This window comes from Ctenopharyngodon idella, chromosome 10 (genome assembly GCF_019924925.1).
Source record: "Ctenopharyngodon idella isolate HZGC_01 chromosome 10, HZGC01, whole genome shotgun sequence".
In the NCBI taxonomy this organism is placed as follows: domain Eukaryota; kingdom Metazoa; phylum Chordata; class Actinopteri; order Cypriniformes; family Xenocyprididae; genus Ctenopharyngodon; species Ctenopharyngodon idella.
In genome coordinates this window covers 40,847,392-40,870,655 of record NC_067229.1, presented here as the reverse complement: position 1 = coordinate 40,870,655, position 23,264 = coordinate 40,847,392, and the positions used below count along the sequence as shown (strand labels likewise).

The following is a 23,264-nucleotide window of genomic DNA, read 5'->3' as shown; positions in this document are numbered from 1 at the left end:
AATTTTCAGCATCATTAATTCAGTCTTCAGTCACATGATCCTTCAGAAATCATTCTAATATGTTGATTCATTTCTTATTATTATCATTGTGCTGCTTAATATTTTTGTGAAAACCATGATACATTTTGTTTCAAGGATCTTCAATGAACAGAAGATACAAAAGAACAGGATTTATTTGAAATAGAAATCTTTTGTATCAAGATACAAGTCTTTACTGTCACTTTTGATCAATTTAATGCATCCTTGCTGAATAAAAGAACTAATAAATCTCTGACCCCAAACTTTTGAATGGTGGTGTGCAATCAAATAAGGAACACTGCTACGTATCTTTCATTCTTATTTTTAAACTTCTGCCTTAGGTAAATCATGGGTTTCTGCAAACATTTAGGATATGAATTTTGAGAGCAGAGTTCAAGTGTTCCCTAAGGCCTGTATATGCTGAACCTTGTACACTTTCTCTGCATGCAGTGAGTGTGTGAGAGAGAGAGCAGGGACTGTTGGGGGTGGCAGAGCCAGGAAACATTGTTTACAGCAGCAGATGGTGGGCAGGCTCTCATAACCATGATACTAAGAGCAGCCATGTGAGTGACAAATATTGTGTTTTCCCTCCAGGCAACACTAAAACCATGAATCCATTGTTTTATTCAGGCTCCTGTAACATCTATTATAGCACTTAACAGATTCGCATTACTGATAGAGACTGCTTTCTATTAAAGAAGACACATATCTAAAAAGCATGTTCATACAAAGGTTTTTATTCAGACTTTAAGTAATTTTCTCAAACATTACATGACAATGTTAGTTAGATAATTCATTAAACAGTCCATTCATTACATTTTGAATCTCAATAAATCTGTTAAGAATATATCCAGGTCACATTTTGCACCAAAATCAATTAAATCTATATATATATATATATATATATATATACACACACACACACACACACATGCATATATTTACAAACTTTTATGTTAGATGTGATTAATTGATTTGACAGCACAAATATATATATATATATATAAATTAATCATGATTAACCACATATAACATAAAAGATCTGAATTGTAATATATAATTTATATAAATTATAATACATAATTTATGTTGCATTTACTGTATATACTGATTCTAAATACTGTATTGCATTCAGACATTTTACAGTTGTTTTTTTGTATTTTTATATATTTTTGTTTATTTAAGAACAAACTGTAATGCAGTGAGTAGTTAAAGGCAGTAAAACAAATACAGCCATGAAGAATAAATACTTTTTTTTTTTTTTTTTGCATTAAATTAATGAGAATATGGAATTTTTACATTATGGTAAAATGATGTGTGTGGTACATTTAAAGTAGCTAATTTTGGGATAGGGTGGAGGTCTCTCTTTCTGTCTCTCTCTCTCTCTCCCCCAAAGCTGCCTGCCTCAGCCACATGATGTATACTAAGCTTCTTGCTGGCCAAACCCACTGTGTCTAAAAATAAATCTGATATCCATCGCGGATAGAGTAAATGAGTGTCTGTGTGAAAGAGGGAGAGAGATAGAGATGGGGAGAGATACAGCTCTTCTGTAGAGCAAATATACATATAACCCAAAGCAAACCACATTAACAGATGCACCAAAGCCAATATAGAGCAATGCCCTGACATTAAATGACATTATGTCACATGAAGTCGCACTACTAAAAAATTGTATACATCCAAATCATACAGTCATGCATTTTAAAAGCCAAAACATATCTTCAACACTCTTCTAACTCTGATACATATGAGAAAATGTTCTCAATAAGAGTCTTTGGATTAGAGATGCTGTAATCTCTGCACTGGTTTCAGATTATACAGGTTTATTTACCCACTGCCCTCATCTCGGTCTGTGGCAGAGTGCCTCTGCACAACCAACATGTGTGCATGTGTGTGATTTCATGGACTTGATTGTTTCTGACCTGTGTACAAACACAGCTCAGTGCTGCCTGCTGCAATATTATCAAGCCCTTTAAGCCTAGATGAAGAGATCACGAGTGAATTTGCTTGACTATCTGTGGAAGCTAACAAAAAGAACTGTTAGACAATAAATAAAAAGCTTTATAGTTCCATTTATCTCAACACAATGATCAAAACAATGATTAGCATGACACTCTCTTTTAAACAGTTTAAACCATTTCTTACTACTAATTTGACAAGTTTATCATTTGTTTGTCACCATATAGGATCCAAACTTGTCTGTGTTTTATTAGTCTGGATACATACAGTGGCCCCAAATACAATTTTTGGGCACTTGTTTGGTCATTTATTTTAATGAAATATAGCATTTTTCAAGCAATACATATAAAAAGAGGACAATGTCAAACATTATATCGACGTTATATCAAACAAAAAGGGTCATTAAAAGGTTAGTTCACCCAAAAATGTAAATTCTGTCATTAATTACTCACCCTCATGTCGTTCCAAACCCGTAAGACCTTCGTTCATCTTCAGAACACAAATTAAGATATTTTTGATCAAATCCAATGTTTTTTTTTTATCCCCCATAGAAAGCAATGTAATTACCATCATTCAGAGTCCAGAAAAGTAGTAAAGACATTGTTAAAATAGTCAACATGACTACAGTGGTTCAACCTTAATGTTATGAAGCACCAAGAATACTTTTTGTGCGCAAAAACAAAACAAAAAAATAACGACTTTATTCAACAATTTCTTCTCTTCCCTGTCAGTCTTGTACGCAGTTGACGCAGTGAATGCAGTTCAGAGCTGGCGTTCGGATGTAAACATGGAAGTGCTGAACTATATTCACGTAGGAGACTGACAGGGAAGAGAAGAAATTGTTGAATAAAGTCGTTATTTTTGTTTTGTTTAGGATTAGGATACCATTAGGGTACCAAAAAGTATTCTTGTTGCTTTATAACATTAAGGTTGAACCACTATAGTCACATGGACTATTTTAACTATGTCTTTAATACCTTTCTGGACCTTGAATGACGGTAATTACATTGCTTTCTATATGGGGGATAAAAAACCTCTCGGATTTTATCAAAAATATCTTCATTTGTGTTCTGAAGATGAACAAAGGTCTTACAGGTTTGGAATGACATGAGGGTAAGTACTTAATGACAGAAATTTCATTTTTTGGTGAACTAACCCTTTAACTGTTAAGGTAACATGTTCAATGTGATGAAATACACTTGCACTACACTACTAAGACACTTGCGTGAACTTGAGGGGAAACTAGTTTTGAGGAAGTCTAAGAAAGTCAGGCAACATATTTGTGTTCCTGGCCCCTTAAAACTGTAATTTAGCACTAAATGTGCTGTTTAACTCAAATACAGTATTTGTATTTCCTTGTATGAGGCAAAGAGGGTAACATTGGGGAGTCAAATGAGGTGGGGTACGTCTAATCAGGAAACCCAGAGGCTGTGGTCTGGGGGAAGGGGCTTATTTGAGGTAATTACGCTGCCCTCACAGCGGCAGATGGTTTGGGAGGGGGACCGGGAGGAAGGTTGATGTTAGTAACAAAGCCAAAACTGGACTGATGCAGGAAATTGGCCACAAAAAAAACCAAAAGACCGTTTCCTTTGCTCCTTATCACTGACTAGATTCCCCCAAAATAGTGAAAAGCTCTTTGACCATCAAACTGATTCAGGTAAGAACAATGGAGGAGTAAGAGGATGAGCGTATTTGATTAAATAGCACCTCGCAATGAGATTAAAGTGGGGCGCCTCACATGTCTGATGCAGATTTGCAGAAGAGGAATGTTTACAGGATGTCATTGGCCTCTGCACTTCCTGGTTCAAGCTGGGCCATTAATCTGAGCCTGGCCAGGTTAAAACCATTAGACCAGCAGAAGGTCTGCGCCATCTGCACTGAGCTCATAAGAGAATAAGGCCAATGAAGAGAACTGAGGGGGTGCCTGAATGTAGCCTGGCCAATCTGCGTGTGTATACATTCATGATGAAAGCACTCAAAGCAATAGATTCAGACCCTCCCCCTGGCAAACAGCCACACACATGCACTGTCCGAAAGAAACGGCTGAAGCATGCTGAATGGAAATGAGCATTTTAGGCTTTTGGTAACACACCTGCCCTTTTAAAATGATGGAGCAGCTGGGTTACCGCTGTGCTGCTTAACCAAATGCTAAGCTGATATCAACTACAGGCCACCTGCGGTGCAGACGTTACCCATGCATTGAGAAAGGCATTGCCAGGTGCATCACCTTTCCAAGCTGCCTGATCAGGATTTTTGAACACATTTGCAGCTTATAGATTGTAAAGCATATTGGGATAATTACTATGTACACATATTTAAGTTGTTTAGGAATCTCATATAGTGTTCTTGTTAAAGATAAACATTATTTAGACATTGACATTGCTGTTTAAAGCAGGGGTTTTCAATCTTTTAGATGCCACGGACCCCCAAATATGATCATCCTCGTGTGTTTTATTATACACTGAAAAATATATATTATAAATCAATTAGTTTCTATTAAGTTACATTATTATATATCTACTCACTATAATGTATTGCTAAATGTTTTCTGTGAGGGTTGTGTTTAGAGGTTTAGGAATAAAATACACAGTTTCTACAGTATAAAAATCATTGTGTCAATAAAAAGTCTTCATAAAATATGAAAACTGTGTGTGTGTGTGTGTGTGTGTGTGTGTGTGTGTGTGTGTGTGTGTGTGTGTGTGTGTGTGTGTGTGTACACTTCCAAGAACAACGTGTGTATCAGTGAGGTTGTAGGCCTAAACATATTTTGATCGGTTTGCGCCATCTAGTTGTCAGGCACACTTTCTCTTTTAATGTCATTCGGAATAATAAAACAGTAGCCTAAAATTTCAATTCACATGTCATAATTTAAGATAAACACCTTCAGGAAACAATTACTACTTTGATTACCGTATTCAAAAGTTGTCCGTGTATATCTGTAAAAGTATTCGCAATATTCATTGTCTTGTTGATTGTTTATCGTATTTTATATTAATATAGGCTACAATTGTTTTCCAACATCAACATCAATGGCATCTTATCTTCTCCCTGATTGTATTGTGTATATTAATAATTTGATAACATTGTAAGTAACAGTGACGCCAATAAAGTTCAAAATGAATAGGCCTATAACAAAATGTATAACTTAGTGAAAATTGTATTAAAACCATAGAATTATATAATGACTCAAAATAAAGCAACAGGGCTTATGTTATGCAGCATGAGCATAATTTGCTAACATGACAAATCTTGTTAAATGTATTAGAATTAAGTTAATATAAATTTGTTAGAGCATAGCCTACTTTATACTGTATCTTTTCCTTTTAAGCTCCTTTGTAATGCTCATTATTCTCAATGGTAAAATGGTTGGTAAAACAAGCTATAATAGTGAGTAAATACAACTGTGGCTACTGTGTAGTATTTGTGCAAAATGTAATATAAACAGAAAGACTGGTGTTGCTTTACAATACAACACTAGTGGGCGGCAAAACACTGTAATCAATCTAATGTGCACGCGTGCAGTCACGAACATCCACGAGACGTAAACAACGCGCGCGGTCGCGGGGAATTATGGGATATCTTCCCTCGGCGGCGCGGTGCCGCCATGTCTCCTGAAGATAAACGGCGGCTAGTCGTTTTCTCCGCTGTGGTGTTTTCTTTGTTCCTTCTTTTACTCGTTTTGAGCTACATACCAGCTTATTTGTATATACTTTTTATCTGTGTCGTGTCTTGTGTCGTTTATTTTCACAAAGCGGAGGAGTTGCAGCTCTTCGAGAGACTAGGCCTCAATCCTCGCCGTGGACTGAGCGTCCCGCCGGCTCTGTTGCGCTGGTTACCGGGTAGGACTTTGAGCGGAGTCCCGGCCGCCAGCAGAAACAAGATACGTAAAAGTGATGCTAGAAATTCCTTTGCGTCACCCAGCGATAGACATTTTGCAGGCTCGTATTATAGAAGAGACCACACGCTTAGTGACACGGTGTTCAGCCCCCGGGATATACTCATGGGAAGTTACCTCGCCAAAACTGAAGAAAGCCCCTCCGCAGCCTTGAGGCCTGCTGGAGGCTCAGGGGCTTTCATCCACCCCAGAGATCAGCTCCGGGAGAGACTCGCCCGACCTAATCATGCTGTGCACACCCCTAACAGAAGACTGTCATTCGGGTAAATGCTTTGTTTTGTCAACCAGAAGTCACTTTAGTTTATACCTGCTTTTTCAGTCTAAGCTCACATGATTGATCATAGACTCTACTGTTTACACTATAATAGTACACATATAGCGTCTATCAGCCTCGTGTTTGTACACGTTTAGCTGTCTCAGTTGTTCCAACATGTACGTTGTACCAGTTTTCCCTCCATGATTTGAAATGGTGGGAGTTCCTGGAGCTGGTCAGGCGCACTGCTCCTCCTACACCAGTTTGGACGCCTGACACTACACGTGTAGGGTTGCATAAAGCTTCCAACATAACGTAAAATTGCTTTTTGACAGATTTGTAAAAGCACTTGCATCGCGAAATTCCTTATGACTGCTAATGCTATGAATTAGAAACATAATGGATTCGTTTTTTAGTCAAGCCATCGGCGTTTTCATAGTTTGTAAATGTAATATGTTTTGAATTTGAATATATTAGAATTACAATTTCGTAAACATCAAATTTTGTGATCCTCTGAAGTATGCCTATGTATTGTATAAACACACAATATGTATATGTGTGTGTAAACTTATGTGTATACTGTGTATATATACAGTACTCAACATTTGAAGTGGATCAACCTTTCATCAAAGTTGTCCTAAAACCTTCTTAGGACAACTTAGTTCTTATGACAACTTTGAACTTTTTTTGATCCACTTCAAATGTTGACTACTGTATATATGTATTTCTGAAGGATCATGTGACACTGAAGACTGGAGTAATGATGCTGAAAATTCAGCTTTGCCATCACAGAAATAAATTGCATTTTAAAATATTTTCAAATAGAAAACAGTTATTTTAAATTGTAAAAGTATTTCACAGTATTACTGTTTTTGCTGCATTTTGGATCAAATAAATGAAGCCTTGGTGAGCAGAAGAGACTTAAAACCTTAAAGTACCGTTCAAAAACTTTTGACCGGTTGTGTGTGTGTATATCCACACAAATATGTGTATGGGAATATTTATGTGCGTATATAGAAGAAATAATTACTGAGGCTGTCAGTCCATAACATTTTTCCTAACATTAGTTACAGCAAAATGGAAATATTTGCCTGACTTTCTTACATTTTACAGATGGAGAATATATCTGTGAAATGTAAGTTATCCACACCACGTCTCAAACACATTAAAACAGATCAGCTATCTGACAGGGCAGGCCACTTAAATCTGTGTGTTAACTGTATCCTAGAGTTATTTTAAAGCCCTTAATATAAAGCATGTCTCATGATGTCCTCCACTATTTTTCAGATGCGCTCGTATCAAACTACTGTATATCGATATAAATGCCTCATTCTCTATCGTTTATAAAAATGTATTGTGCAACTTGATATACCAGCCAGCCCTAATATACATAGAAATTTATGCTTTTGTTTAAGATCTTTTTACTAAAAACTGATTGTTGATGTTTCACTGCCATCAGGGATCCTGTGGGCGCTGCGAGTCGATTCACCATCACCCCCCAAAGACATTACCCCCTTCAGCAGACGGGGACGTCTCCCATTGGAGTGATGCCACCTGCAAAATGGGATGGATTCCATAAGAAGAATATCCTCACCCAACGCAATTCACCTACTGTTCACAGTCCAGTCACAGTGAAGATCGCCAGACCAGACCCCACACGATCATCGTTGTGAGTCACTTCAAATTATGTTGAGTGGATTAAATGCACTAGCATTAGTAATGATTTTGTTTCTGCTTGTAGTCGTAATTAAGAAATCATATTTGGGATTACGGAAAGATTATCAAGAGAAATTTGCTTTGCTAATATGTGAACGCTACGTTCTGTTTCTAGCTTCAATCACCTGAACTCCCCTGGAGCTGCCACATCCCCAGGGATTGGAGCCCAGACAGACCCCTGCTCCAGAGAAGCTGTTCTGAGTGTGCTCAGAGAGAGCAGAAAGAGAGAGGTTGATGAGGAGGAGAAGAGTGCTTCCTCTGGGCAGAAGAGCAAAAGGAGGTATGTGATGGAAAGAAAGCAACCAAACGAGAGTCACCTTACTTTCTCCATCACATGATCTTATCCTTCTTGAGTTGGTTTATAGCTTTCCATGCTATTTAGAACAGGGGGTTTACTGTTGGTTTTTTGCAATCTCACTGAATAATTGCTTACTCTTATCAGGCGACATGACAGCAGTGGAAGTTCTCAGTCAGCGTTTGAGCCGCTTCTTGCAAATGGAGCTCTGTCTCAGCTTGTGCCAAAGTAAGTGAATGTTCACTTTCCTCTGTAATAGTCTACCTCTACATCCGATAAACTTTGAGGATCATCATTACATTTTCTGATTGTGTCTTCTCAGACCTGGCAGTCTGAAGAGAGGGATAAACTCCTCTCTCAATGAAGAGTCCATTATGAAGCGCTCTCGCACCTCCTCCATCAGCTCCGTAAGTGGTGCTCCTGTTCCCAGCGGGGTGCCTGGATCTGTCCGAAATCCCATTCGCAGTTCCTACAGCTCCTCACAGGGTTATCCACAGGTATCTCATTTGACTATTTCTCATAGGAAGGCTGTGAAGATTTATAGTGTTGTAAATTGAGGAAATGTAATGAGAAATTATCATAATCATCATATTGAGTGAGCATATCGATGGCTATTGCTTTCCTTTTTCGTATTTATTGACTCAATTTCTTCAATTTTCTATTTCCAGAGAAGAGCGGCATCCAGTCTCAGTCTTTCTCCTTTTACAAGCCCAGGAGGATCTCGTTGTCAGACTCCAGAGAGAGCTGCCAAGAAAGCAAGGTACTTAAAAAAAATAAAATAAATAAATAAAAATAATAATAATAAAAAAAAAAATCCCTTATGCTCAAAGGCTGCATTTATTTGGTTAAAAAAAGGCAAAAGCAAATTAATGGTTTTTTTTTTTATTTATATATGTATATGTGTGTGTGTGTGTATATATATATATATATATATATATATATATATATATATATATATATATATATATATAAATATTAAAAAAATGGATTTTATGTTTGCAAAGCTGAATTTTCAGCAGCTATTACTTCAGTTTTCAGTCTCACATGATCCTCTAGAAATCAGTCTAATATGCTTATCAATGTTGGAAACAGCTGTGCTGCTTAATATTTTTGTGAAAACTTTTAAATTAAAAAAAAAAAATTCAAAAATTTTTTTTAGGATTCTTTGATTAATACAAAGTTTGAAAGAACAGCATTTATTTGAAATAGAAATGTTTATTAACTTAATTGTCTTTGCTATCATTTGATTGATTTAATTCATTCTTGCTGAATTAAAAAAAAAAACTTCTAGACCCCAACATTTAAACTTTTAAAAACTTCCATTCTGTTGTGTAAACACCCCTGACAAATGTGCCTAAGCAATGTCAGATAAACACACAACTAGTCTGATTATACAGGGCTTAAAGCATTTTTACTCTGTTATAAACTATTTTGTGTGCTGTAGGGAGGAAGATGCTACTTCACCAAGTTCCACATCCTTTGTGAAAATGGATAAGGTGACAACTGACCCTGCACCTGCGATAAGTAAGGAAACGTGTTAGCTGAATGTTGCTTTTTGTGTAAAATAAATGTTGCTTTTTGTATATTAACTAATTATAACAGAATATAGTACATCATTGTTTAGTGGTTTAATTTAAAATAAGTAAAATTTAAAGATTTAACATTTTGTATCAAGAACACTTCAAAATTTTTAATTTGTGTTTGTACCAGCCAAACTTACTCCAAAATCTGAGGCACCTGTTGCAACATCAACATCAGACTCTGGAGGCAGCAGTGGGAAACGTAAACGCAAAATCCAACTAGTCACCTCAAACAGAGGAGATCAGATTTCTTTGGTAAGTAGCAAAGCTGCTATAGGTACACATTTCCACCACATATATGCATAATGTATATTCATCACTGTAACATTGTGTCTGCAGCCACCACCTCCTGAACTTGGATATACAATCACAGTGAAAGATCTAGATATGGAAAAGAAAGCAGCACTCAGCCAGATACAGAAAGTCCTGGAGGAACCTGGTAAGTTCTTTTCATTCTTGTTTGAAGTGGCTATAATAGATGCAACAAAATGAGATACTTGAAACTACATCTTTATTTTTTCCAGAGCCAGAGATCACTCCTCCAGCATCTGAACCCACCCCAGCTCCAGCTCCCTCTTTAACCCTGTTTTCCCAGCCTGTTCCAACCTCCTCATTTGGGACTGCACCTGCTGTGAGTGCTGCGCCCGCTCTGGTTTCTCTCTCCACATCTGTGCCTGAGACCACACCAGCCACTACTACAACTCCTGCTCCAACAATTGACCTCACCATCAATGCTCCCAGCACAGCCAGTACGGCACCCCTGACTCTCACCTTAGCCCCCTCCATCACTACCACCACCTCAGCTGCCCCAGCTTCAAGCATTTCAAACCCTCTGCTGGAGTCCCTGAAAAACATGAAGAAAAATCCTCTTCTCAATGCTCCCACTATGATGGGCGCTCCCACTATGATGGGCACTACCACTGCAGGTTTGTATAAATGACTTTACACTTTGTTTTTTACAGATTTTTCAGCAGCCATTATTCTAGTCTTTTTTAGTCTATTCTAGTGTCATTCTTCAGAAATCATTCTAATATGCTGATTTGCTGCTAAGTAAACAATTCTTATTATCCATGTTAAACAGTTGTGCTGCTTAATATTTTTGTTGTAACCATGATGATTAAAGAACAGCATTTCCTTAAAATATTTTGTAACATTATATCTGTCACTTCTGTTTAATGTACTGATGCATGTACTTTAACATGACCTGATATGTCTTTCACTCCATATGCAGCTCCAGCAGTGTCTGTGTCTAGTTTTTCTACACCTGCTGTATCCACAAACCCAAGCAGTGGAGTTGTCAAATCTGAGTCAGGCTTTGCCACTCTGCAGACCTCATTCTCTGCCCCATCCACCACATCAAATTCTGCTTCCAAGCCAGCCACCTCCATGTCCTCTGCCTTCGCTCAGATCTTGGCCCAACCTCTTCAACTCCCATCAAGCACGCCATCCCTGGGCGGAGGAGGCAGCCTGTTCAGTTTGATCAAACCTGTGGCCACATCTGCATCTGAGCCTCCTAAATCTACAGCTGCTGCACCTACAGCCATGGTCACATCAGTCAACAGCATTAGCAACCCCCTGTCATCTTGCTTTAAGCCCATTTTCGGTGCAGCAAGCACCACCCCTGCTTCCACAGCAGAGATCAAACCCACCCAGCACACCTTCAAGCCTATATTTGGCAGTACCACAGGAAGTGGCATTAGTGCCTTTGGGCAGACAGCCACGCCGACGACATCAACCCCTGCTGCACCGGCTTCACAGAACAGTGGGATGATATTTGGTGGACTAACCAGTACCCAACCAACAATGGTGTCTGCTGCTTCTGCAGCCCCGGCCACACAGACTCCATCCCAGTCTCTGTTTGGAAGCTGGACCGCAACAACCACATCCGCTCCTGCCACAAACTCCACGTTCCAGTTTGGAGCTGCATCGACCACAACAGCTGCCCCTGTGTTAAACACCAACACAGCTACTGCCGGTGGCACGACCTCTGCTTTTCAGTTTGGCGGGCCAAAACCTGCGCCCGCCCAGCAGGCTCAAAGCACGTTCACATTTGGCCAGCTGTCCGCGAACCAGAACTCCACATCCGCTCCGTTTGGTGGGTTCGGCATGACCAGCAATGCCACCACGTCCTCTGTGGCGTCCACAACGCAATCCACTTTTGGGAGCTCAACCTTCACCGCATCATCAACCTTCCCAGGATCCACACAGCAGGCCTCTGCTGTTCCAAAGCCTTTCACGTTTGGGTCCAGTGGTGGAAGTAGCGGCGCAGCACCATTTGCGTTTGGAGCCGCTGCCAGCACAGCAGCGCCTGCATTTGGGACTAACAGTCAGCCTACATTCGGAGCAGCATCATCTGGCTTCTCTTTTGGAAACACCACCACCCCTTCTGCGGCTCCCGTCTTTGGGGCCTCCACACAGACTGTGGCCTCTCTTCCTGCCCCAGCTCCTACGTTCAGCTTTGGAGGCGCATCAACAGCCACTCAGAGCACTGCACCGAGTACTCCGGCGCCTCCTGCCTCTGGAGGATTTAACTTTGGGGCCTCAATCTCAGCAACACCATTTGGAACCCCTGCGCCTGCAGCTCAGACACCAGGGTTTTCCTTTGGAGCCAACAACACTGATAACAAGCCTGCTTTTGGTAAGTGTTTTTTTTTTTTTTTTTGATAAATTGTCAAATACGACCTCATAACCTTTGTCATTGTATTTGACATTTGTAGATTTGTAGTGGTTGACCAATTCATCAGCTGATATTTATTGGCATTTCTATTAGCCTAAGATATTAGGTGTGTCCCAATTTGTGCACTTATGCACTATTCTATGCCATTTTGTAGTGTAAATAGTGCAAGGAGCATTCACACTGACAATTCCAAAAAGTAAAAGTGCACTTTAAATACTGGGATTATGCACTTAATTAACCGAAAAAAAGAAGTTTGGAATGTTGGACATAGGGCTGGACAATTAATCGAAACCGAAATTCAGAACCGCTAACCGACGTAATTTTCCCATGTTGGTTTTGTTTTTTTAAACTTTTTAATACTTTCCCCTTAAAAACCATCTACCGCATGTGTAGTCACATGACTCCATCCCATCTAGTCAGTGGCATGGAAGCAGCACATAGGCGAACTCAAATGCCGAGTCAACACACACAGACAGCGCACAATTACTTTTGGTTGTGTCTTCATGAAAGTTTGTCATTTGTATGTGTTTAAATGCTTGTTAGTTTGAACATTCAAGTGATTTTACACCATTCAAGAACAACAATATGGAAAACACCTCACTTAAGTGCTTGCAAGCTGTTTTCTGTGACACAGAGAAGCTGAGCCCCATCGTGTCTCTGACCATACACAAGCCCTGAAGCCAGATCACTTTCACTTGCATCTTCACTAAATTTAGTCAATTATTGTGATTCAAGTGATTTTTAGACCATCGGATGTGTATTATATTGAGCTATATGCGTGTTATATTGCGTTGTGGCACGGACACTCATAAAGACACTCATAAAGACAGTAGCTTGCACATCAATTGAAGATTGTGCGCAGAGAGAGGAGTGCAGAAACTTGTCAATGCTGTCCTGTGATTTATAACTAAAGTAGCTTAGAAACCCAAAAGTATTCACACACGCAGTCGCTCTCATTAACACTTTCAAATAAATGTACTGATACTGTGCTAATTTATCTGTATCTGATTTACAATGAGCAGAAATCTGTGAGACATGTTACAAACCATAGATAAAATAACTGCTGAAAGTGAGCTATGTCATGTCGGAGCACTCTTTCATTAGGAAAAAATATCCCACCTTTTAATAGTCAAGCATATTTACAGTACAAACCTTGTCAGTGAACTATCAGGGCAAAAAAAAAAGTTCATTAATCATAATTGAGGTAAAATGTCCAGTTAATCGAGATTTTGATTTTAGGTCATATCCTCCAGCCCTAGTTGGACACTTCGTGCACTCAACTGTTACAGCTTTAATTATGTAGAGGAGGGGGAGGGGCTATCAGGCATATTGGGCACCCTGCTCTCTAAAGTGTCAGCACTGGCCATCAAAAACCTATATCAGTTGACCACTAGTGTATTGTTTTATAGATCTAGGTAATTATTTTGTTCACCATTACATAGTTTAGTGGTCATTATGCACATTTATTTAGACAGAATGTGATTGACCAATCAGAATCAAGTATTCATGCTTTACAATTTTGTGCAGCAACAAGCACACACAACAAGTGAAAACTGAGATGGAACCACATATTTTGGTAATTTAGCGGTGTTTGGTCTTGACGTATTCAGTGTGAAACGCCTGCACTTCCTGTGCCATTTCTCTTTGATCCTGAATGTTGGGTGGCGTTTACACCTTTTTTTCCTCCCACAGATGCTCCACCCAGCAGTTACCTGTATAAACAGATTCTGTTGAGCATGCAAAAACTTGTATGTAGTAAATTTCTAAAATGGAGTATCTTCGTGTGTCCAATAGTGTTCCTGCTTTGCGCCACCCAACCAGACCTGTTTAAATATATTTAAATAAATGTTTAAATATTTTGGCCAAAATCTCATGTTATAAAAGATGAAGTGCTTGAAACTAGATATTTGGCTATGACTCAGACAAAAGCTGGACTAAAACACTCGTCTCTGCTCTATAAATACATAAAATACATACATTACAGGTTGTGATGTTACCATAGACATTGGTATAGTTTTAGAACATTGCTACCTAAATTTATTAAAACTGAATTCCAAAATTTGTAGAAGAGAAATTGCCTATACACATACATAGTTTTATTTACATCAAATTGCTGTAAATAAAGTGTGTATGTGTAAAATTGCAAAAATTAAAAATGTAATTGTTGGTGTTGATTTAGAATTGGTAAAAGTTTGAGGTATATAATTTGGCTAAATCGCAGGAAAACGGTCATCTTACATTCTCCTTGTTTGTCTTGTGTTATCATAGGAACATCAACTCCTGCTTTTGGTCAGGCACCTGCAGGAATGCAGATGCCTTTCGGCAGTCCTGGAACCCCAGGATTTGGAGCAATGGGCGGCTCCCCGTTTGGTAAGCAACAAATGACATTCACACTTTTAAAAACAAAAATATTATATAATAACCTGTCTATCCCATCTTTTCTCTTTTAATTATTATTATTATTATTATTATTATTATCATTATTATTATTATTTTTTTTAATCTTTTAGGTGCTTCACCAGCTACCTTTTCTATCGGAACGGGATCCAAGACCACTGGGGCTCGTCGGGGATTACAAGCCCGTAGGCAGCACCCGAGGAAGAAGTAATGTGGCTGATGTGAGTCCTGTCCCTTTCATTACTGTCATCTGGACTCTGTTACTACTCCTCTCTGGCTGTCCCACCTGCCCCAGACACTGCTGCTGCTACTGCTGCTGGTCCAAACACAACAAGGCTGTCAGTCAGACCTCATCTCTACAACCCTCCAGACTGCCAGGGCTGGTCAGGCGTGTAGGATCAAGGCTCAGGGGGCGTAGATTTTAGAGTACCGGGCGGCCCCATCTCTGCTGTTGGGTGCGCCCACCGAGACTCATCACAACCTCGCTAATGGAGTCTGTAAATGTCTGATGAGGACGTCTGGTGTTGGGGAAGGATGGTGAACGGGAGCGAATTATACTTGAAAGAAAAAGAGACTTTCAAAACTGGACTCACATGAATTTCAGTCCAGGCCTGTTGAAAGAAACAGAATCTTATTTTTGACTTTTGTTTTTGGTAGAGTGATCAGATGCTCTTTATTTTAGATCCAGTGAATATACTTTTTTTTTTTTTTTTTGCAATTAGCAGACATTTGTCAAGTTTTTCCATCATGCTTAGCAGAATTGTCACAATTTTTTGTTAAGCCTTCAAAACGTGAATATTTTACCTGTTCCATTTAAAAAAATGCTTTTGTTTTGCCTGAGTGAGCTGCATAATAAACAATTTAATTTTACAGATTTTTCTGCACGTTCCTTCTAAGAAAAGCACCATTTTCACAAAGGTCTAGTCTGTTTTCCTGCATATGTTGAACTTCTGTCCATTTAAAACCAAAGCTAGTGTTTTTCAGTGTGACATGCTCCTCTCGCTGTCACACCATTGGCCGTTTTACTACCTCTCCATTTTAAACGTGCATCTGTGTCCCAGTTGAATTGGTTACTGCCTCATTCGAATTACTGTTAATTATACTCTTAAAGTTGGCACTTACCACAAACGTATAGGCAAAACCACATGATATTTGTTGCATCTGCCATAAGTGTGTTTGGCTGCCAGGCACTGGATGTTGGTCTCATTTTATTTCCGTTATATATATTTTTTTTTTTTAACCCTTTCATTGCTCGTGTGCCTTAGTGTGTTTTGCTTCTGGTTACATATTATGGATGATGTTGGATTTGTACTCTGAGACACGGGTGCCTGTTTTCGTAATGATGTGTAAGAGTGTTTTAGATTATTTCAAAGAATATGATCTCAATTTCAATTATTTTTGATTACTGACTAAAGAGATTTGGTCCAACTTCAAACTCTGTAGAAGCGCAGCTTTGAGTGAAAGTGTTAAACATATTTGCGTTCACATATGCTTTGGAAATAAACATGTGACTGGGTGATCGATTCAAATAAGTGCAAAAAATAAAATTGAAAGTGCCCCTAAAAACGTGTGAATTTCAGGAATGTAGAGAATGTGACGTTTGCATTGCTGAATGTTGGTTTAAAAACAATTTTGCTCATTCACATTCAGATTTAACCTAGAGAGGCTTAAATGCTATTTATATTTAACTTTTTCTCGTCTTTTTTTTTTTTTTTTTTTTTTATATATAAATGTGCATGTATACCATTACTGAATTTTGTATGAATCATTCCTGGCTTTGTATGAATCCTATGGTTTGTGCATGCTTGTGATGTTTTAAAATACCAAGATACAGCAAATATTCAACCTGCGTTTGAACGGCATGTCTTAAGAATGTTCCCGAATCAGCATCCGTTGGGAAATGCAGTCAAGACATTACGTAGACCGTCGATACCCTTAGAGTTTAAGTCTTAACATATTCTCAGGTCTGTTAAGTGAAAGAGCTGTGTAGTATGATTTTATGTTTTCAGTCAATATACAATGTTGTATATTCACAAAACACTGGATTTAATTAGTATTTCAATGCACAAATACGGAAGCACAAAAACGCCATTGATTTCTAGAGGTTTATTGTATTTTTGTTCACCCCATATATTTTTTTGACCTGAAAAATCCACTTAATTAGGGATGGCAAATGTTTTTACAATGATGTAGCCATCCCAGTCCCCCTAGCATGCCATTCCTCATATAGGTCTTAACATAATTTGTAATAAATCACATTTTTGAAGTATTCTCATGTCCAGACTGATGCAAGGAGGCATGGGACCAGGCTTTGTTTATTAGAAAGTCGAACCAAATACAAGCAAGATGTATAGACTGTTGAGAAAATGAGATGTGCGTTGAGATGAGAGCTGGATATCTCAAGCTGTGAATGTTTGAGGGCAGCTGTACGTAGTTGTATGTTTTTGAGACGTTGCTATAAGCGAATGCTCAGTTTGTGTAAATGACCATTCCCACTAACCCTCAAAGCGTGAGTGGAGTTCTGAATGAAGCGGCACACGGATTGTGTTGTGTCTGCTTAAATGCTCTGATAATGACATGCTGGTTTTGAATAAAAATGGAAAGTTGATTTGCTGTGGATTTCAGTTGTGTTCAATGCATGACATAATTCCCACATTTCTAAATGGCTGTATAAATGAGTGTATTTGCATTTAATCTAAAAATGAGATCAGACTTGAAACAATCTTTATATTGTTTATCACATTTTAATAAAAGCAGAGGTCAGTGTCCAGTGGTAGTTTAGCTGAGCAGAGAATGCTTTCGTTGTCACCATACTAAAAGTCCTCTATAACTTTAGGGTTCTTGCTTTCTGTGTTTCTTTCGGTTTCTCCTCTTCTTCTTTGAGCTTGGATTTGCAGGTTGTTCGTTTGCAGTCTGTGTGTTTTCTTGTTCCTTGTCAGATGGACTGGATTGTGGTGTGTCCTGCTTTTCCTCACCACTAGATGGGATTGTTGTGCTGTGACAATAATAAAATTACATTAATATAACTAAAACAAGGCTGACAAGAACATATCCAGGTGTTATTTTACCATATAATCAAAACCCACACACAAAAAAGATTCTGATATGAAATAACTTAGTATTTAGGACCTTTCTTAATTGACATTTTCATGAAAATTAAGAATTTGTAACCTGTAATGTGAAAAATAACATTATTTAAATTGTAATATACATACAAACATTCTATTCAAAAGTTTGGAAGTCAGTACGTTTTTGTTTTTTGAAAGAAATCCATACTTTTATTCAGCAAAGTTACATTAAATTGACCAAAAGTGACAGTAAAGACATTTACTCTTTTTGAACTTTCTATTTATCAAAAAAAATTATCACAGCTTTCACAAATATTCAAAGAATACTGAAAAAAATGCAAAAAAACAAGTGTTTCTTGAGCAGCAAATCAGCACATTAGAATAATTTCTGAAGGATCATGTGACACTGAAGACTGGAGTAATGATGCTGAAAATTCAGCTTTGCCATCACAGGAATAAATTACATTTTAAAATATATTAAAATAGAAAACATTAAAATTGTAATAATATTACTGTTTTGACTATTTTTTTGATCAAATAAATGCAGCCTTATGAAGCATAAGAGACTTTTAAAAACATTTAAAAATCTAACTGACCTTAAACTTATTAACAGTACTGTATATTTATTCATTATATGTCATGACAGTATTTGCTGTAATGCCTTTCATTTAGGCTGATATGATTAAAAACAATTTGCTGAATATCATGATTCTCATCCCTGTATTACAGTAATTAGTAATCAGTTAGAATCACAATTAATAAGATTTTAATGGTCCAAAAATATGCTTTTTCTTCATGAAAACTTTTTTCAAATTATTATTATGGGGTGAAATATGAGAAAGACCTGTTTCATTTGCTCATAAATGCACATTTATACTATTTAAAATTTTAACAGCATATCAAAGGTTTAATCTTCCAGATATATATCCAATCACCTCACACATAGTGTAGTCATCATTAAACTTACATCATTGAGAGGTTCTCTTCATCTGTCTGTGGGGGACATCTCTCCAGCATGGCCACAAAGAACCCATGAGTCCGTGTTTTTGCTGTGCTTGCACGAAGGCACTGGGTGAAAGGGTCGTGACCCCTCTCATGCCAGTTTGGAAGAAGATGTACTAGTCTACAAGCAAAGACAAACAAAAAAAACTCTCCTCATACTGTAAAACAAATATTAAATGATTTTCTATCCCAGTCTGAGTTTCTGACCTGAATCCAGGGTTCTGCTGTAAGCAGGCTGACACAACCTCCTCGTTCTCCTGTGGGTGAATGGAGCAGGTGGAATAGACGACGCGCTGTACCTGAGGGAACTGCAGCGCATGGTTGAGACAGTGCAGCTGAAACGCAGCCAGCGCCTGCAGACGCCCGTCCTCCTGCGGCTCTGAGACCTCATCTCGTAGACAAACCATCCCTGAGACAGACAAGCACAAGTCTAAACAACATCTAAAAGCATTCACGCACATAAAGCACATAGGCGTCAAGATAAGATATATTGCTAATGCAATGATTCATTTTTACATAATAATTACCTGATCCACTGCAGGAAGGGTCCAGAAGGATGTACTCGACTTCCTTGTACTCTGAGCTCTGTGGATCTACTTTTAGAAAATCCTGATTGGCCAGCTGATGACATGTGACCCCAGCACGAAGGAGAAGAGTGCTCATGGTGGACAGGCGTTTTGCATCAAGATCAAAGGCAAACAACTTCCTGTTGTCCATATAGTAAAATAAATAAAATAATCAATTAAAATATAAATTAATAAAAAGTAAATATTTAATTTTATTTTACTATATATACAAATTTTTTATTCATTTATAAATAAAATTCGTTAAAATTACTACACATATTTATTTCAGAGATTTTTCCCCCATTTTCAATTCTTTTACTTTAATGAAAGGTTCACAAAAAGGTTTATAGAAATAGAAAGGTAGAAAGGTTTTTCATTTTCACAGGCTTCTTTCTTCATATTTACCATGGCTGCAAATAATTCTAACCATGACTGTATATGCATATATAAAATCTTCCATGTGTTCCTTTAGAATTTACAATATTATATATATATATATATATACACACACATAGAGAGAGAGAAAGAGAGAGATTAAGATTATGAATTACGTCCAGACCCCTATTCATCAGTATTAGATCAGATACTGTACCCTTTATTTTTCATTATGGCAGCTAGATGGCTGGTTTTGTTCCCTGGAGCTGCACAGGCATCGATGACGTGACTGCCAACTGGAGGGTTTAGGAGGAAAGCAGGAAGACAGCTGGCCTGCAAAATGTTTAACATGAACAGAGAGCAAAATAGCATGAGGTTAAATTCGTTTCATGTCTTGCAAACAAATGTAAGTGTAGTATAACGTTCTACCTTGTCCTGCAATATAACGTGTCCTGCTTTATAAAGGTAGTGATTGTGGAAGTCTGTCTTTGCACTGAAAACCAGAAGATCTTTGAGATGAAGATCACACAGAAATGTCTTCCCAGTCAGATGATTGAGATCCTCGAGGCTGAGATGATAAAACATGAAAAAAACGGATCAAAAAATCTGTCGTTTGAAATGCGGCATTAAGGTGATAGTTCACCCAAAAATGAAAATTCTGTCATTAATTACTCACCCTCATGTCGTTCCACACCCGTAAGTCTTTCGTTCATCTTCAGAACACAAATGAAGATTTTTTTGATGAAATTTGAGCTTTCTGCCCCTCCGTTAACAGCCTACGCAACTGCCACTTTCAAGCCCCAGAAAGGTAGTAAAGACATCATAAAAGTTATCCATGTGACTCCAGTGGTTTAACCTCAATTTTATGAAGTGACACGAGTGCTTTGCTTGAGCAAAAAAACAATTCACCATTTATTTACGAAACATTATTCTCCAACGCGCGTTCACACAACGTCTGCTCTCACGTCAACACAATACGCATGCATCGTGATGCTATCTTGAATGCGCGTTGGAGATTAATATTTTGTAAATAAAGCTCACAAACAAAGCGCTCGCGTTGCTTCATAAAACTGAGGTTAAACCACTGGAGTCACATGGATTACTTTTATGATGTCTTTACTACATTTGTGAGCCTTGAAAGCAGTAATTGCGTAGGCTGTCAATGGAGGAACAGAAAGCTCTCAGATTTCTTCTGATCAAAAAAGATCTAAAGATCAAAAGGATCTTCATTTGTGTTCCGAACATGAACGTCTTAGAGGTTTGGAGCAACATGAGGGTGAGTAATTAACGACAGAACTTTAATTTTTGGGTGAACTATCCCTTTAAAGGAATAGTTCAGGCTTCATGTCATTCTAAAGCCATACGGTGGAGAATTTACTGTTTTGTGACGTGTAGAGGACAACTTACCGCATTGCTGTTCCTTGATATGAAAATCCCTCTCTTTTTAAATAGTCAATGACATCATCAAGAGTTGTTTTCAGCGTGTTCACTCGCACATAGCGTGGAATTACATTATCTAAAGAGACAGAACATGCAAGTGAACCTTAATGGGATCTCCAAAATCTGTAACATTTTTCTGTGGCCAATTATTATATACACAAAAATACAATTAAAAATAATATAATATGTGATCTTGGACCACAAAACCAGTCATAAAGATCATGTTCCATGAAGATATTTTGAAAGTTTCCTATTATAAATATATCAAATGCATGTTATGACTGGCTGCAGACTTCATCACGGAGAGAATACGTAATTTAAACTGATGAAAGGAACAGATAAGTGACCAGCTGTTGTTGAGAACAAATGTGCATGAAATATAGATCAATGTAGATTGTATATACATCCAGAATACATCTTTAAATCATTTAAATTCTCCTCATTTTTATAACAGTAATCAATTACAAATAATCCTAAACTGTATTTAATTTACAATTGTTCAAATCTGTCAAAACAAAACATGTTACCATTCCTAAATACTGCAGCTTTTATTTTATTTTTGTAAGTAAAATGCGTTGCTAAGGACTTCATTTGGACAACTTTAAAGGCTATTTTCTCGACAAAAAATTATTTTTTTTTTTTTTGCACCCTCAGATTCCAGATTTTCAAATAGTTGCCAAATATTGTCCAATCCTAACAAACCATCCAGTATATATATATTCATCACATATATTATATTAACACAGAAAACTGATATCTAGACCACTACATTATTTTGCTAATTCAACCAAATTATGCCATTCATAATAATTGATGCCTACATTACCCTGAGTCTGCTTAAAACTGGAGGGCAGCAGATCCTGATTTCGACTCACTTTCCTCTTGACTTTGATTCTTGCCAGGGCAGATTGTAATCTGGAGCGATGCTTCAACATTATCGTCTTCCAGGCACCTCCACATTTCACCCCATGACCAATGAGCAGGTCATACACCAGAACCTGTTGTACAGACAATGACACACCTGTGGTGCACTGATCAACACAGACATGTGGGTAAAAGTGAGGATTAAAGCAGAGTTGCTCACTTTGGCTAAATGGATCCGGAGTTTTGTTTCTTTCAGAAGCTTGGTGCTGTCGATGATCTCCTGCAGAACTGATGAGTATTTCTGTGTTTCACACACAAGTGCAAAGAGTTGCTTGATATTCTGATGAAAAGACAAAAAAAAGGTTTTTTTTTCCCAAACGGAATTCATCATAATAATTTTTTGTTGTTGTTGTAAACCATAGTCTACACACAGAAACAATCATAACCATGTCATATTTATTGTGTGAATTTTTTATTTATTTTTTTTCCAAAAAACACGACTGTCCATCCGTCGTGACGTCATTTCTACCCGACTATTTTGTCTCATTAAAGTTACTTGATTACCAAGAAAACAACAGTGTCTGAAAAAGCACGCTTGAGATGAAATACGAGATAAATGTGCTGAAAACAAGGTAAATATCACTTGTAAAAACAGATTATTTTACTGTACGCCATTCCCAAGCTGAAATATGGTTAAATTAAGTCATATTTGTCACGTGCCCATAGTTAAAACACCCAATTATGCCTTATAGTGACTTTATTATAGATGCCTTAGAGGTAAATATATCAGCACTTACTTGAAATTTACTGTCATAAACCAGAGTTTTCACAGCACCCTTTTTCTGCTCCACTTTCTCAAGAATCTCTGCCGCTTTCATATAAAGTGCCATGATTAAAATAACACTGGCGTTTTATACAGTAACCTGAACACACGTAACTTAATACATAAACATAGAACTAAATCTAGTGTACTTATCAAATCAATTTCGCTTACTATAATGGAGTAAATGCACTACCCAGTACCCACGTTTTCATATTTGCCTGGTTAGTTTTCGCAACGTTTTTCGACAGTACGGAACGTCTTACGATAATTGTAGTGCTGATGAGTGCCCACTAGGGTGCGCCAAAGACAATTGTACAACTAATCGTAGTGATTGCC

At 37.8% G+C, this 23,264-nt stretch overlaps 2 protein-coding genes across 2 annotated transcripts; one reads left to right on the top strand and one right to left on the bottom strand.

Annotated features, from left to right (window-relative positions):
- The first annotated feature begins 5,511 nt into the window (after positions 1–5,511).
- On the top strand, positions 5,512–17,398 carry pom121 (POM121 transmembrane nucleoporin). Its single transcript, XM_051910857.1, has 13 exons — positions 5,512–6,135; positions 7,585–7,794; positions 7,957–8,121; positions 8,284–8,364; positions 8,459–8,633; positions 8,805–8,896; positions 9,581–9,660; positions 9,847–9,971; positions 10,056–10,155; positions 10,241–10,642; positions 10,948–12,354; positions 14,662–14,763; positions 14,904–17,398. The coding sequence occupies exons 1-13, from the start codon at positions 5,582–5,584 to the stop codon at positions 14,999–15,001; spliced, it is 3,591 nt and encodes a 1,196-aa protein (XP_051766817.1). The 5' UTR covers positions 5,512–5,581; the 3' UTR covers positions 15,002–17,398.
- A 111-nt stretch (positions 17,399–17,509) lies between these two features.
- On the bottom strand, positions 17,510–23,175 carry nsun5 (NOP2/Sun RNA methyltransferase 5). Its single transcript, XM_051910870.1, has 10 exons — positions 22,903–23,175; positions 22,326–22,445; positions 22,068–22,239; positions 21,209–21,317; positions 20,231–20,369; positions 20,019–20,134; positions 19,388–19,566; positions 19,068–19,269; positions 18,826–18,981; positions 17,510–17,785 (listed from the first exon to the last, which is right to left on the bottom strand). Exons 1-10 carry the CDS (start codon positions 22,993–22,995, stop codon positions 17,623–17,625), a joined length of 1,449 nt encoding a protein of 482 aa, XP_051766830.1. The 5' UTR covers positions 22,996–23,175; the 3' UTR covers positions 17,510–17,622.
- Between the last annotated feature and the right edge of the window lie 89 nt (positions 23,176–23,264).